Source organism: Amblyomma americanum, chromosome 7 (assembly GCF_052857255.1).
Source record: "Amblyomma americanum isolate KBUSLIRL-KWMA chromosome 7, ASM5285725v1, whole genome shotgun sequence".
NCBI lineage: Eukaryota > Metazoa > Arthropoda > Arachnida > Ixodida > Ixodidae > Amblyomma > Amblyomma americanum.
The window spans coordinates 68,217,105-68,234,595 of record NC_135503.1 but is presented as its reverse complement, the minus strand read 5'-3'; the positions used below and the strand labels follow the sequence as shown (position 1 = coordinate 68,234,595).

General features: G+C 48.8%; 1 protein-coding gene across 1 annotated transcript; it reads right to left on the bottom strand.

Annotated features, from left to right (window-relative positions):
- Positions 1–3,579: 3,579 nt before the first annotated feature.
- Positions 3,580–9,895, bottom strand: LOC144097192 (sulfotransferase ssu-1-like). The gene is made up of 2 exons (XM_077629943.1): positions 9,741–9,895; positions 3,580–4,707 (listed from the first exon to the last, which is right to left on the bottom strand). Exon 2 carries the CDS (start codon positions 4,645–4,647, stop codon positions 3,700–3,702), a length of 948 nt encoding a protein of 315 aa, XP_077486069.1. The 5' UTR covers positions 4,648–4,707; positions 9,741–9,895; the 3' UTR covers positions 3,580–3,699.
- Between the last annotated feature and the right edge of the window lie 7,596 nt (positions 9,896–17,491).

Sequence of the window (17,491 nt, the reverse complement as noted above, 5' to 3'; positions counted from 1 at the left end):
AAATGACGCTAAAGGTGTAGCGTTGCGTTAATCGTTGATTGATTTATGAGCTTCGCTATATAGTAGCAGTCACAAGTGGAAGCTGACTTCATAATCTCCCGGGGGGTTTTTTTTGAACAAGGTATAGTTTCCGTCAGAAAGAAAAAGTGTGAAAGAGGGCGAAGGTATCCCTCGCCTTTACCAAGTTGATGTATACCGGCTGTTTTTTTTTCTTTTTTGCTTGGCACTAAACGAACCATTCGGGGGTTGAAAGAAAAGGTACAACCGCATTTGTAAGAAGAGCTCAAACTGTGGCAACTGCAGGGGTTAACTCGAACAGCAACGGTAAGGGACCAAGCTATATCCAGAGGTTAAGAATTTAAAGAAATTATTGTAAACTCTGGAGCTTTAATGTCACGAAACAACGAATGGGGAACCAAATGCCGCAGTGGAGCTCTCCGGATTAATTTAGGTCACCTGGAGTTCTTAAGGCACGCTGACATCACATAGCAAACCGGTCTTATTGTAGGGAAATGAGGCGCTCCTGATGGCATTCTAACGAAGAAAGACGGCAGTTTACAAAATAAAGAAAGTATTGGGGAACGTTTCTAGCCCTTTTTTATTTTGTGGTGTTCATCAAAGGAAAACAAGTGTAATTACTTTATGGCTAGAAGATAACCGCGGGTGTTACTTGGAACGTGACACTTCTGTCTACAGCGTTTTCGGTGACATGCGTGAGCAGGCACAGTTCAAAGAATCTCCATCTCCTAGTGAAAAAATTACCCGACGCTGAAGCAGTGACCGAATATCGAGCTTTGACACAAAGTTCGCCGGTTCGAATTCCTGCCGCGAGCTACTGTCAGCCTTAGCTGGTACGTTTATGCTGTATAAAACGCGAAATCGTATGCCGCCATCCCGAAAACACTGTGACAAGCGGTTGAGCCACAACATTTATATGAAGATTCGTAAAGATGTGGAATTTAGGAAATTTAGGTAGCCGATTCGAATCCCTGCCGCGAGCTGGGCTATAACTAGTAGGTTTATGCTGAGCGAAACTCTGAATCTTACGACACCATTCGAAACATTCTACCACAAACGATTGGCCCACAAATTTTACAGGAATGTCTCGACTAAGTGACCCGACTTTGACGCCTACCAGATATATATATATATATATATATATATATATATATATATATATATATATATATATATATATATATATATATATATATATATATATATATATATATATATATATCGTATCGAATCAATTTACTTCCGAGTTGTGGTGCCCGGGGGTCAGGCTGCCGCCTGTTATTTTTTCTACTATATAACCGCCTCCGTTACCACGGCAACCACAGGGTTACGATTTGCGTTACAGCGCTTATCGCTGATGCTGAAGTCTCCTTACGTGCTATGAATGCGGAAGCATTTATGCTATACTAGTGTTTTCTTCGCTGCGCTTGCGCTTGATTAATGCTTCTGGTCTCGTGACACCGAGCTTGACGCTTCTATCGCCTGGCCGCATTCACTCGTTCTCGATGTTGCGTGTCTGATGCGTGCTTCTATCTCTCGAGAATCGCTCTCCATGGCAGCGACCGTTCAGGACTGAAGGGGCACTCCGAGCGCCAATACTGATTTTGCACGCTTGAGAGTGATCTTGGGAGGCGAAAATGCCAAGGCGGACAAGGCGACGGACGTCTCTGCAAGACAGAGAATCTTGGCTATGGATGGTTCTTCATGAGGACCTACAGACAATGGAAGGGTTGTACCGAGGGCATACCAGGGAGGGGGGGGGGCGAGTGTAGAGTAGGAAAAATGTGCTGAAGACAGTGGTCTTGCGCCGTGCGGCAGGTGCTGAAAGCGTAGGCGATGAATGGCAGAACACGGCCCCAGTTGTTGTGGCTTGAATTAGTGTACATTGAGAGTATGTTGATGATCGTTCGGTTTGTACGTTCAGTTTTAAGAACGGTAAAGTGATGAATGAGTGTGTAGCGCAGGAAGGGAGAAGCAGCTCCACAACGAACGCGGTGAATTGGCGACCATGGCTGCTAATGATAACAGATTGAGGCCCGTGGCGGAGAACTATGAATCGATGAATCGAAGAGGACACATGACACGCGATAACCGAGGTCAGGGCTGCCGTGTATCATTCTGACTTGAAAATGCTCTCACATATGTTTAACTCACTCAGTGTATATAAAACAGTCATCATACCTACTTTGGAAAATTCGAATCAAACCTGCAGCCTCTAGCAAAACCACTTTTGCCGGAACAATTTGGGTACTCACATTATGTACGAAAAACCAGCACTACCAAGCTAATCGGCCGGGCGAACTTACAACCACTCACACATCGAAAAAATTTCACTTCAAATGTCGAGTTCCTACTACTCGCACCTTGCTTTTAAACAGTCATCAGGAACAACTCATAGTAAATTTGTTCGCCGACCACTAAAATGTTCACAAGCACACTCTCTTTCCATCCACCATTTCCTTTTCCCATTCGCTCCCAGTTCTTACAGAAAAGTTCCGAATATTGCGGATAAGTTCGGCATCGTGTTCTCCTTCAGGCTATTCCTCAAGTTCTTCAAGTTCGAACAATGTTCCGTTGATTTTGGCGGCAGTATGCGCCCAAAGAATTTCCCGTTTAAAAAGTTGGCAGTGACTTAACTTCGCTAACCCTGGAATTCAGCGAAAAGCAAGGGCGCTTGCTAAGCGTCTGAGGCTCGTCCATGGCAGCTCCGCTACACGCTCGCGACAGCCGCTCTATATATGCCCGCACGACCCCGTGGCTATGACGTAGTATCACAGGGTCTTACGGCACCCCCATCGGATGTGATCACGAGGCTTCACATCACCCCACTGATGTTCTTAAGGTCAAAGGTCAACCCAAAGATCACCCAATGTCAACAACCAGAGGTCAAAGGTACTTAGTTTGTCGTACTTAGTTCGTCGACATAAAAAAGGTGCCCAGTGTAGGAGAAAAAAGTTGAATCAGGACGTTTGTCGTGGCTAGTTGGCGAATGCATAATTTCATAGCGATTCAGCCATGACCCTGGTTAACCTCGTTACCATAACGACCTTTCAGTCGAGAGCTTAGCGCCCGTCCTGTCTTGTGTATTCCCTCTTATCAATGTTCTTTCGCACTGTGGCTTCCGTCAATTAGCTATGCACCAACTAGACCGCACAAAAATCCTAGTTCAACGTTTTTTTCCTACATTGCACTCTTTTCTATGCCAATGAACTATGCATAATTCAGCCATCACCCTCGTTCTCCTAACAACCTGTCAGTCGGGAGTTCAACGCCCGTCCTGGCTTTTGTGTTTCCTCTTGTCAATATTCTTTCGCGGTGTGGTTTCCTATGTCCGGTCGCACTCCCGCCTTCCCGGTTGGCCTCCCATTTTCGGGTCCTTTTGTGTATTCGAAGTACGTGGCAAAGAGACATTTAATGTCCAAAATGAACAAATAAACCCAGCCCTCATTCGGAATGTTTTAATCTTCGCGCAGCACGAAATAAAGACAATAACACGGCGTCTGCCTCGTCACTCACATTTATTTCTTTATGAGGTAACAAAGCACGCTCTTTCGAGATGTAGCAGGTGAAGTACGTGTCTTCCCCTTAAATGCGAGCACTGGTATACCCTGCGTCGACAGGCCTTGAACTGGAATAATTGCCAGGTGGCAGAAAGGCCTACACCACGAAGTATTGTGGCGCTTACAGAATGCCGTAACTCTTCCAGATATCAATAAACTCCGTTCCAGAAAGCTTGTCGTAAATCTTTTTTTCAATTCTTGCGATCATATCTTCGGTGAAGTGGTTCTTCCAGTCTCCTACGACACCCTTCCGGAAGGGAATTACTTTCCTAGGGTACTTCTTCAAAGTTTCCAAGTAGTGCTTAATCCCAGGACAGAGTTTCTCGTTGTTTCCCAGTGGCTTGTCGAAGAAAGTCTTGACGGTGCCAGCTGTCGTATCCTTCATGTAGTCTATGGTACTGCACAAGAGGACCCGATGTAGCATTTCCGGTTCCTCGACAAGTCTATGGTAGTACTCTTCTCCTAGAAAAGCCGCAAGTCTCAGCACCTGACTCCGTGGGTCCGCCTTGATCTCCTCGTAGTGCAGGAGGAGCACGTTGGAGTCGTTGCGGTGGGCGTACCAGGAAAGCATGTAGTCGAAGTAGTCGCCAAAATCGTTAGCGCCTTGCATGAATATCTCGAAGTAGTCTTCAAATTTTCCGTCAGCGAAGTCGTACGCTGTTAGAGATTTCGTGTGATAGAAAAAAGAGACGCACACGTCTTTGGGGTTCCTGCAGACCCACACGTACTTTGCTCTCGGACTCTTCGGTATCAAGTCGTAGCTGAGGTGAGTCTTGATAAGGCCAGGATGCACAATTTTCTCCACGTCCTCGGCCCCGAACATCTCGAGCGAGGGTTGGTTCCTGTGCAATTCGAGCACGCTGGGAGGAGGCAGCCCATCGTGAAGAATAAGGTAAGAGATCTGTTGCAGCCATACTGTTCCGCTTTTGGGAAATGTGGCGAGGAAGGTGTCACCCGTTCTCGGCTCGTACTGCAACGCCGAACGGAAGAGTTCGACAGAGAAGTGCCGGTTAAAAGTTCGGCCATCTATGACTCTGTATATCGGTCCCCGAGGTGCCCTGATGTCCATGGCGAGGCTTTTCGAAATATTGGCTCCTTCCGATCGTTTCCGAGAACTAACGCGATGTCCCTGCGAAGAATAAAAGTGCACAGAGGGTTTTGCATATGCCGGAAGGTTTAAGAAAGCCTTCTTGGTAAAAGAAGATAGGAACTTAGTCACTGCTTAGTGTTCAAGACATGTTCCCTGAAACATTTTTTTTCAGGCAGGACTGCACAGGTCTTATATGTGTAGGTATAAAAAATGTATCGATCGGTTGGAACACGCCTACCTGCAGGAATAACGACGGTATAACACAGGCACTTGCGTCGCCATTTTCCTTCTGGAGATAACGAAAAGTCGGAAATCTCGTGCAGGATTATAGCTTTTACTTCCGTGGTTGGTGGATCCCAAGCACTGAATGCCTATTCTAGGATTGGTCTTACATTGACCTTACAAAGGAAATCCTGAGAGGCTAATGAGCAATTTCCAGCATTGCGGTGAAGAAAACCCAATGCACGACCCGCCTTGGCAATTTTGTAATCGACAGGTCGATGCCAATTTAACTCTGGAGTAAAATACACATCTAGGTATTTGTATTCAAATACACGGCAAAAGACAAAACTATTTAGGACGTAGGTTCGAACTTGAGGGTTTCTGTTTTTTGTGCATACTACGTACATATATTGTTTTGTTCTGGTCAAGTTCATACGCCACTGTGCGGACTACTAAGAAATTTTATACAAATCATGTTGAATCTTGTAGTTGTCTGTTGCAGAAGTAATTGTTCTGTAAAGCACGCAATCATCTGCAGACAGCCTCATATGGGATGCAATACCGTTAGTGATGTCATTAACATAGAGTAAAAAAATATGAGATCAATGCGGTAGCAGCATTGGAGGAATGCGCGAGCATTGACGTCTCCTCGCCCCTCTTTGCTCCTCTTTGCCTAAATGAATCAAGTTCCATAATTGCCCATGTTGAGTTTTCAAACTTGGCGCCACGCTTCGCTCCGTCCACACTCTCGGTTTTTGAAATTATGCGCCACGCTTTCGCTCCGCCCACTTCCGATTGTAGACATTGTCAGGATGGCGCGAAAGGAACAAGGACGAGAGAGGCAGAAGAATAGAACAGGACACTCGTCCTTGCTCCTTTCGCGCCATCCTGAAATCATCTACAGCCATGAACCAACTTGCCCAAACCAAAGTATTTCTTGACCACTTCCGTCGTTTTAAAATTTGGCGGCACTTTTGCTCCTTCCCCGCCCACTTTTTGGACATTTTTGGCGACAGAGAACAATAAACCGTGTTCTTACGCAAGTAATCTGTGACCCAACATATCACACGAGGATTTATATGGTAAGTATATATTTTTTGAATAAGCAGGTTATGGGTTTCTGTATGAAATGCCTTCTTAAAGTCTAGACACATACAGTACGTCATGTGCTAAGTCATGTGCACATTCTTTTAGTTGGGTGACGCAGGAAAGCCTTTTCCGAAAACTTTGTTGACGTGTGTTAAATAATGAACTCGCATTCATATGCACAATGACGCTAGTGGGCAAGGCAAGTTCTATTATTTTGCACGCAACACACGTCACAGATACAGGGCGGCAGTTTGGGGCAGAGTTTCTCTGGCCTACTTAATGCACAGGCACAATGCACGCACTTATCCAGTCATTTGGCAGAGACGCCTTCCTCGGCAACTCGTCAAAAATTATCTTTAGGAGGAGGAGGAGGGCGAAAGGCAGGGAGATTAACCGGAAGAATAATCGGTCTGCTCTCTCCCCAATTCCACGTACTAATCTTTCATCTTTAGAAAGCTATCTCACAATGCATCCGGGTCCCCACTTTCTGTACCTTTCAATTGCTGCAACAATGCGTCAATCCCTCGAGTACCGATCACGTCTTCTATATAAGTTACCTGCCTATTGCCAGGCTGCTCGCTTGAGTCACCTTTCTCCGTGCCGGAGTGAAAACGGAACTGAAGTACTGACTAAAACATTCTGCCTTATCGACGACCTCGTGCTCACAGCTTTCGCCAGCTGCAAGAGGCGGTATCGAAAGATCTTTTCCGTTTCTTTGACATGCTTTCAAAAGTTGTTAGGTTTTTTTTTTTGTAGCAGTAAATGAAATGATTCGCAGAACGAATCTTTAGTTGTGCGTATAGCCAGTTCTACTTGACCTATTCGTAATTCAGTTTATCGCAGCTTTCAGTAATATAGTCATTTTTAAAATTACAACTTATCTGTCTCTTACGAGTGGCACTACGCACCTGTTTTGTAAACCAAAGTTTACTGATACTTTGGCTACCAGTTAATATTCTTGATGGAGAAAATAATGTATCACTTCGTACATCTTCTTTTGTATGCTCCAATTTCTTTCTGTGATAATTTGATATATATATGCAGCAATTGCAACAAACTTGAAAAGAGCAGCAACACTTCTGCTTAAGAATCTGGTTAACCGTAAAAGCTACAGGCTGTCACAACTTGCCGGTTTGGAAGCACCAACTGGCACAAGACAACTTCTCATATACCGACATCAACTATGATTTGAATTGAAGATATTTAGCTGTCTACTAAAATAAATATTCATCCGCAATCGGTGCCTCTATCTTTCCTGTAGCATGTATCGGCAGCAGGAAATAGCTCATTATCAGTAATACAATCGCTTAACCATGAATCTGTGCCCAATACTACGGACGGCTGGATCGTATTCAAAATGTCTGCAAATTCTTCGGCTTTATTTTGGTGCTCCGGCAGTTTATAACAAAGACCGGAAACTTGAATCAGAATGACCCGGTCACTTATAAGCGACCACTTGCTTTTGTCATCGTCATAAACAAATTTGCCTTTGTTTGGGCTTAACGTATTATGCTTAAGAATTACGTTGTGTCTTTCTTGCTATTGTGATTTGGCAAAATCACTCAGAATCTTTAATTTCCGGCGCTATCCTTCCGAATAGTCCTCCGATATACTAATAAAGTCCCCTTCAAGGTTTTCGCATTCCCTATAATATTTTTCTTCTCTTTCTACGAAGCAAAAAATGCTATTAACGGTCGGTTATGGCCATCTTTCGATTTTCCCAATTTATGAGCGCGGTTTATACCTGAAAATTGCGCTCCCAATTTTGATTTACAGATGTCTACAATTAATCTCCCTGACTGTGCATTTGGTTCAGATGCATGTGTGTATTTTACGCCGAAAAAAAATCAAATTGCTACGTAGGCTTCGATTCACGAGGTCATCGGCCTTGGCGAATAGTGTTCCTATCAGGCGTCTCTGGCTTTTGCAGTCACTGCGACATTCATTAATGACCTCGTTTAATTGATCAATACATGTGTCACTATCTGTCTAGAACGTGAGTCAGTACCAGAGAGGTGTACGTCTCCCAAAACAAGATTTAATGAAACAATTAACATCAACTACAAAACTCAATAAAGAAGGGGTTTACATAACACAGGTAAGCATGCAAAAATCAGGCAGAGTTTCCACACGCAGGTGGGGTCAAGAATAGCGTCAAATTGTTCTAAATAGAGTCTTTAGAGTCCATGTAGCAGTCGAATGGAGAATAATGAAAACAGTCCAATCGGTTCTCAAGCTGGATAGTGGTGAGGAAAGTCGCTAGAGGAGACGGGGCCTGCGGAGCGTAGCCGAAGGAGCGTCTCGACGGTCCGGATCGTTGCCGGGATGCATCGGCCTAGGAGGGCAGCCTCAGTGCGTGTTTCCTACACCGGGTTCAAAGCTCGAGTCCCTCAGTTGCCTCCCCTCGGGGCGGCCGCACGGAGGGGACGCCGCTGCATACCGTCCTCCTAGCCCCGCGGGTGCTTTGCGCCCATGTATCTTGACGGCCGTGGATTCACACGCACTTGCGGTGCCCGGAGCTGTGCCGTCTGCTTTTCTTCTACCTACACGCAAACGATTACTGCTTTCGCGCAGACGCGCGCACTTTGCGCCGTCTGCTTCACTCCCTCCCAGTGTCTATGTCGGCTTCGTCCACTGCGTGCCGTGGTTTCTTTAGTCGTTTCATTTCTTGCCGAGGCGTCTCGCACTCACTCGTGACAACATGTGCACTTGCATTCTAAAGACTCAATGCGGGAGCTTGGGTCTTCCATGACATTCTCATTTTCAGTCTGTGCGGCTTCTATCGCATGAAGTTTAGCCTTTATCTCAGTTTGACCTTAAGAAAGCTCCTGGCGAATTTCCGCTGTGAAAGCCCCCGGATTTAGCTGAATATCTCCGCAGAGCAGAAAAATAAGCAAGTAACAGGCATAACGTTGCAACAATATGAAGCAATGCCTGAAGCGACATTTCGCCTGAGAATGTAGTCATACATGCAAACAACGCTTGGGGTGGAACCGGCAAAGCATAGATGCTGATTGTTCTAATTTTTGTTCGAGAGCACTACTTAACGGGGTAAAACCCAACCAAGAATCTTACGTGAAGGCTCGGAGTAACTCGGATAAGCTCGGGTTAGTTCGCAGGAGCGTCGCGCAAGCTGCAGCGATTAGGAGGAACCTCGGGCAAGTCCGGAGGAGCCAGCTGTAGCCAATGGGAGGAGGGCGAGCGGCAGCTGCCGCCGAGTGCAGAGAGGGTGCGGAAATTAAGAGCGAGGAACCCGGATGCGTGCGCATGCAGATGCCAGAACGAAAGGACGAAGAATGAACACATATGCTTTCGCATGTCTACTCATTTTAACCGCGTTAAAAACCTGCCACTATTTTACTAAATCTAGTTCACATAGAAGCACGTCTACATCTTTCTTTTTTAAATCCTGGTTAGGAAAATGAAAAGAGCTGCGTATTTCACTGAGCTCAGTGCGAATTTCTTCACTCGACTTGCTCTATGCTACTTTTTTTGTCTCTGCCCCATAACAGTCCAACTTACTTACAAGATAAGTGTGCACTTTGACAACTTCCTTAATACTGTTAGGCTGATTTTCTCAAAGGCTCTAGGCTATATCGACTAAAGTTAATTTTGCAGAAGTCTTCACAAGAGAAGTTTTACAACCTTAACCAAAAACCAGGCTCCCAGCTCAGAACAATAGCTAACACAGCACCATTGGCAGCAGCAGCGACGACACGACAAATATATCGAGGCGTACAAGTGAACACAATTTCACCAACCTGGAATAAGCAGAAAAGTCTGGTTAATTTGTGTGCGCGCTCCGTCGCTGCCGCTTCTACAATGATCGTAGCCTGAGCCGCGACGCCCACTAGATATGAACGATAAAGGCTCGTTCACATTACGCAGACGAGACGCCGATGCCAACTTGAAAGCGACAACGGCGATTGGCCGACGATCGTAGGTCGATGTGGTCGTTGGTAGGCAGGCTAGTCATACTACACCGATGACGACGACGACGCCTCTAACGACGAAAAATCGTCGTTGTGTGATGACCAAAAATCGCTCTTCTGTATCTCACATGAAAAAAAAAACTAACATGGTCAAAACGAAGTCGCAATGGTCACCATAAGTGACTCCTATCATGCACGGGGAAACGCAAAGGCGCCCGTGTGCTGTGCGATGTCAGTGCACGTTAAAGACCCCCAGGTGGTCGAAATTATCCCGGAGCCCTCCACTACGACACCTCTTTCTTCCTTTCTTCTTTCACTCCCTCCTTTATCCCTTCCCTTACGGCACGGTTCAGGTGTCCGCCGAGATATGAGATGGGTACTGCGCCATTTTCTCTCCCCAATAATAATAATAATAATTGGTTTTTGGTGGAAAGGAAATGGCGCAGTATCTGTCTCATATATCGTTGGACACCTGAACCGCGCCGTAAGGGAAGGGATAGAGGAGGGAGTGAAAGAAGAGAGGAACAAATAGGTGCCGTAGTGGAGGGCTCCGGAATAATTTCGACCACCTGGGGATCTTTAACGTGCACTGACATCTCCCCAAAAACCAATTTTCATTTTCATCATGCACGTCGCAGCACCCCGCATTTATTTCTTTTCTTTTTCTGTGTTCGTACATAGTGTATATTACCCGCTACCACTGTCTTTTCTTAATATCGCTCCCCCTTTCTTTCCCTCTTCCTGTCCTCTCCCTGTCCTTTTATTGCCGCTAGCATCTGTTTTCGATGGCAGATGCCGCGACTAGCAACATCTTTTATTTCCATTATTATTTCGTTAATAAATGGCCACTAACAACAACAACACTGTAAGTATCCGCGAGCACGCTCAAGAGCACGTACGATGGAGACTGTGGAATCATCCTTGAAAGCAAAAGCGAACGCATGTGAAAGAAAGCTTCTTTGTGTGTTCCAAAAGCATTAAACTTTTTCGAGGCGTCTATCTTTGATCATCTCTTGAGAATATCGTACATATACAAGGGGATAAAATTTGCCGTTAGTTTGGAGTATTTTATATAAATTTGCATTTGTCTTCACGCTTCGCTAGAGCCACTTTCTATAGCAGCGCTGTTTTTGTTATTGTCGCAGATATTGCAAAGTAGCTGTTACATACATGAGCAAGCACCCTTTGCCTTAGCTTTTATGACCTGAATGCCAGGTGACAGAACTGTATGGGGGGTGTCTCTTCGTCAAGACCGCTATGTCCCTGAATGGCCACACTGTGAGGTTCTAGCAACTTTGTAACACACAGTCTCGGCTTGCCGTGCCTTTCAAGTGGCCCTCGTACACCTATGCCAACAGAAGTGGGCTGGGACCCGGCCCTTCATTACCTCTGCCCCCAGACGCTGTATAGGAAGCCGCCATTGCAATTCACACCACCCACACATTTTGTCCGGTACATTTTGAAGACTAGAACTACCAGTATAAATTTTACTCGATGCCGAGTCCATGTGCCTGCTCCTGGCATACTGGGCTCGCCCGATGCACCTACTCCGTTAAGAGCAGCTGACTGCACCAGGATGTCAAATGCTTGTGCTGTTTTGCGCCCAGTGGCTACCTGCAGATGTAGATTTTTAACTTGCTCCTCCTGCAAGAAAAGATACCATCTTCGCAAAGGCTGTTCGGCGGTTGCTGAGGGTACCTATATTAAGATGGTGATCGAGAAACGCAAAGCTTGGTCTTGCCAGACATGCAGGCAGTCTGGTTCATCCAAGTGTGATGTTCAGTTAACTCATCACTTAACATCTGTGAATCAGAAACTGATTCAATTCACGACTACTGTAGAAGAACTTGTAGTTGAAATGGAAGAACTTCTGGCCTTTGAAACAACGGGAGAAAAGTTGGCCGAAACTGTAGGAGAACTGCAGACGTCCATCGAGTTTTTGTCCTCAAACAATTCCGTACTCTTTGCGGCCGGCCGATAACAAAGCTGAACTTGGCCAGCTTCGCGCCCAATGCTTGAAGCTGTCCTTGACTTGCTTCCCAGGCTTCAGTCATTCACCGCATGACTACAGTGATCAATTCTCTGGCTTTCCAGTTGAATACAAGACTTTCCCGTTGAACGCAATAAGGTCCTTATATCTGTACTTAGACAAGTTAGAGACAGGCTTGATATAAAATTTCAGCCTTGGGATGTTTCTGTTGCACACAGGTAACCGGCTCGCAAGGATTTAATTCTGGCTATTCTCGCTCAAATGCAGACTGTTACAAGAGTGGCTGGGTGCTCGCACTGGTCTCCCAGATCTGGTTTTCAATGACTTGCATCAGAACCCTCGTCTCTATTTCAATGTTAATTTGACGCGCGCCACCCGACACCTAATTGGTTCTCTTTCGTCCTGGTTTCTTCCTGACCTTTCTCCGAGGCCCGTCCGGTTCGGCCTCACCTGCCTTAGCGGTGTTCGATTCGCTTCTTTTACTTTTCACCTTTTTTCACCTTTTTCTCCTGGGCACGCCAGGTTCATTTTCACATGCATCATCCGAGCTACGCTCTCGTGATGAAGCTACTGGGTCAGCTCCCTTTTGTTCTTCGAAGACAGAACTTTCTTCTTGGTCAGATGTTCTCTTCTTTCTCTTTCTGATCTTGCCTCGTGTAGCATGCTGAGAGCATGGCTCACTAGAGGCTGGAGACTCATTCTCCTCACTACTGCTGAATATTGCTTCCTCAGTTTCTTCCTTCACTTCGTGAGTTTCGGCGCAGTTGTCGCAAGACTTTCTCTCAATTTACTGCATTTCTTGAGCTGCACTTTCGCCTTCCTCCGCGGGAAAGGCCCCCTCGCTGCTCGAGGCTTCACTCGCCACAGACTCCTTTTTTTCTCTTGTAGACTCTCTGCAGCTACACTGACATCGGAGTTTTCGTACTCTGGCATTCGACCACTCTGTCTCATGGTTCCTACTGCAACATTCAGGCGAGCACCCCTCTGATTTCTCGATGGAGTTCCACCTTTCTTCCCCATCTTCAGGCGGCTGCCCTAAGGTGCCGTCTGACTGAAGCGTCAAGTCGGCCTTCTCCTCTATGCCTACTTACTCGGTAGTAGCTACACTTCCACTTTCTTGGGGAAGCAACACTCCGGTGCTGTCCTCACTCTCAGTTGCAGGAACCGGCTATTCCACAACCACACTCTCACAAGTGGAGCTAGTTACAACCTCTTCCGTGGTTGTCAGCAAATCAGACTCGTTATTAGTCTTCCACCCGGCCTCACCGGAGGTAAGCTCCTCTGGCTCCCTGACGTTGTTCAAACGCCCAACCCCAGCAAGCTTCCTCGCAATGATTGCATGCTCTATTTGAAATTTTCGTTCTCGCTCCAAATCGAGCTTCGCTGCTTCTCGTCTCCTCCGCCATTCTCTCTTTCTTTCTTCTCGTCGCTCCCTTTGTCTCTCTATCTCGGCGGCTTCTCTAGCGCGCTATCTTTTTCTCTCTTATTCTTTGAGAACCTCTCTCTAGTTCTGGTCCACACACTGAACAAGTTCAGCTCCTTTCAGACCCCTTTTAAGGCCCAATTCAGCAATCTTTTTGAGCTTCATTAGGAGCCTGAACTCTTCAGATGCAGCACAAAACCTATGCACAGTGAACCTCACGAACCGCTTCAGCGCGGTACCTCACAATATCACTCTGCTGTTAAGACTTGTTTACGACCACTTCGTAAACACCTTTTGACTCTTTCTCCGTTACCTGCGCTTACAAAGCACCAAACGTCCTGTCTTGAACGCCAGAATATGTCACCTCTTCGTCCACTTTTGCGTGCACTCCCAGGCACCCTTAGAGCGCGTCGGGGTAGCAATCCCGGTCACAAAGGAGATAAACTCGACTCAGCGTGGCAAGCTCAGCCGGAGACCTCCTACCAAGTAACAAAGGGGGTGGTCGTTTGGTGCCCAGCTTTCGCCGGTCGCAAGCCAGAGAATGGGTCGGAGCGAAAGGTTGACAAACAAAACAAAGTTTATACAGCAAAGAGACGATACAGAGTAATTCGCAGTGACTCGTACGAGCGCATACAAAGTGGTTCACAAATACAATGCAACGCGTGCAAAGTAACAATCGAGAGAGATTACAATTCAGCAGAATCTTTGCAGCTAAAATGCACTAACACAGAGAGAGACAAACAAACAAAACACAATTGGTTCACCGGGCACTGCGACAGTCCGACGACCTGAGGAACACGATGGTGCCGCCCAGCAGGTTGGCGCACACTGCCTTGCTGGTCCGTGGCTGGGCGAGGAGTCGACAGCCTCCCGGTAGCCAGGCGGCGCACCGACAACCACCCGCCTGCTGACTCCAGCCTCCCGGTAGCCAGGCAGCCCACCGACGAGCACCCGCCTGCTGACTCCAGCCTCCCGGTATAGCCAGGCGGCCCACCGACGAGCACCCGCCTCCTGACTCCAGCCTCCCGGTATCCATGCGACCTACCGACGAGCAACCGCCTGCTGACTCCTGCCTCCTGGTAGCCAGGCGGCCCAGTGATGAGCAACCGCCTGCTGACTCCAGCTTCCCGGTAGCCAGGCCGCCGACCGACGAGCACCCGCCTGCTGACTCCAGCCTCCCGGTAGCCAGGCGGCCCACCGACGAGCACGCGCATGCTGACTCCAGCCTCCCGGTAGCTAGGCGACCTACCGACGACCACCCACCTGCTGACTCCAGCCTCCCGGTAGCCAGGCGGCCCACCGACGAGCACCCCCTGCTGACTCCAGCCTCCCGGCAGCCAGGCGACCTACCGACGAGCAACTGTCTGCTGACTCCAGCCTCCCGGTAGCCAGGCGGCCCAGTGACGAGCAACCACATGCTGACTCCTGCCTCCCGGTAGCCAGGCAGCCCACCGACGAGCACCCGCCTGCTGACTCCAGCCTCCCGGTAGCCGGGCGTCCTACCGACGAGCACCCGCCTGCTGACTCCAGCCTCCCGGTAGCCAGGCGGCCAACCGACTAGCACCCGCCTGCTGAATCTAGCCTCCCGGTAGCCAGGCGTCCTACCGACGAGCACCCGCCTGCTGATTCCAGCCTCCCGGTAGCCAGGCGGCCGAGTGACGAGCACCCGCCTGCTGACTCCAGCCTCCCGGCAGCCAGGCGTCCTACCGACGAGCAACCGCCTGCTGACTCCAGCCTCCCGGTAGCCAGGCGGCACACCGACCAGCACCCACCTGCTGACTCCAGCCTCCCGGTAGCCAGGCGGCCCAGTGAGGAGCAACCACATGCTGACTCCTGCCTCCCGGTAGCCAGGCAGCCCACCGACGAGCACCCGCCTGCTGACTCCAGCCTCCTGGTAGCCGGGCGTCCTACCGACGAGCACCCGCCTGCTGACTCCAGCCTCCCGGTAGCCAGGCGGCCAACCGACTAGCACCCGCCTGCTGAATCTAGCCTCCCGGTAGCCAGGCGTCCTACCGACGAGCACCCGCCTGCTGATTCCAGCCTCCCGGTAGCCAGGCGGCCGAGTGACGAGCAACCGCCTGCTGACTCCAGCCTCCCGGTAACCAGCCGGCCGACCGACGAGCACCCGCCTGCGGACTCCAGCCTCCCTGTAGCCAGGCGGCCCACCGACGAGCACCCGCCTGCTGACTGCAGCCTCCCGGCATCCAGGCGGCCCACCGATGAGCGCCCGCCTGCTGACTCCAGCCTCCCGGTAGCCAGGCGGCGCACCGACGAGCACCCGCCTGCTGACTCCAGCCTCCCGGCATCCAGGCGCCCTACCGACGAGCACCCTCCAGGCAGCTTACCGACGAGTTCCCGCCTGCAGATCCCAGTCTCCCGGTAGCCAGACGGCCTACCAACGCGCTACTGCCTGCTGGTACCGGCTTCCAGGTGTACAGGACATCATCCGCGAACCGGTTGCCTGCTGATACTTCCCCAGTGACGCGCTGTACCTGCGCCGCTGTGGGCTTCGGCGCCGGCAAAGACTGTCGCACCGGAACAAATAGTAGGACGTTGGTGTTCATCTTGTCATCTGTAGGTTGTTAGTGCCCTGTAGTGTATCTGTGTGTCAGTGTGCAAGCGGGCGAGGTATGCTTTCGTCCTCGTCGCTCAAGAAAACAGTGTCGTGATGCTGAATGCGGCCTGTTTATTGCCCAGAGCTCGTGGACGGACCAGAGCCCATTTATTACCTTGCATCTTCCTAAGTTTACATCTGCGGCATCGTGGCTATATTTGTTTTCGACCCTCCCAAGTCGGTCTGCGTAGCTGTCTTTTTCAACGGAAGAGTGCATACTGTATTTGGCAAAAGGTATGCCAATAAAACGCGACGAACCTGAAATCCCTAGTCCTGCCCTTTTGTATTAAATACGTGGGGTTTCTCATTCCTTCCAACTTTCACGATAGGCACCGTCACAAAGTCCGGAAGAGAGTCGACGGGTTTTTAGCAGCCAAGCATTGAAGTAGCAAATACGGTAAAGCCGGTCAGGCTGCCTCGTAGTTGGCGGAGTCAGCATAATCTCAGTGGTCATTGTCTGATTTTAGATACCGAAGAACAATAATAATAATAATAAATAATAATTGGTTTTTGGAGAAAGAAAATGGCGCAGTATCTGTCTCATATATCGTTGGACACCTGAACCGCGCCGTAAGGGAAGGGATAAAGGAGGGAGTGAAAGAAGAAAGGAAGAAGAGGTGCCGTAGTGGAGGGCTCCTGAATAATTTCGACCACCTGGGGATCTTTAACGTGCACTGACATCGCACAGCACACGGGCGCCTTAGCGTTTTTCCTCCATAAAAACGCAGCCGCCGCGGTCGGGTTCCAACGCGGGAACTCCGGATCAGTAGTCGAGCGCCCTAATCACTGAGCCACCGCGGCGGGGAAGAACAAGACACGCCTACCAATATTTTCAATGGTTGCTTCTTAATGAACCTTCGGACATATGGTAGCGCAGCGAAGCATTTTAGACCTTCGCAAGAAAGAGCAGTGACTGCAAGACGAACGCAAGTAGCGCACATTAACCGGAGGAAAAAAAATAGGAAGAGAAAGCTACGTTAGGGTGGCTAGAATGGGGAGGTGTGAAGACCGCGGCGCTTTCTCTCGGCTGCGCGTGAACTATCTGCGCACTGATGCCGCTAAGCGGAATGTGGCGCTGCTACTAGCGGTGCGGTATGCTCACCCGCTCAGCCGCGTTGGCCTTGCACACGCCGTTGGAGTTAGTTCAGTTCGTTTCGTCGCCTGTATTGGAGTGTCTGTAGCAGTGTTTTCTCATGCGGGGGCGAGATGCCTTCAACGGCAAAAGTGGATGTAGACCGTCGCAGCTATGCTGTGCCACACAGCGATGCGCGGCTGATTTATTACATTGCAGGCTATGTGGCTACGAAGCGTGTTTTGACAACTCATTGTGAACCTTGCAGAGCAGTACGTCTCTGTGACCAAGGCAAAACTCCCAAAGAACTTCCAGCTGAGGCAACTAATGAGAGGGACCTCGGAGGCCTTTTATATCCGTCAGTATCATTTTACAATCTTGTGAACGTCCTTGAAAACAAACTTACACATGCGTTTAAGTGAACGCGCTTGCATGCAGAAGCTGTGGTAGAGACTTTACAGACAGTTGGCGATGTGCCAAA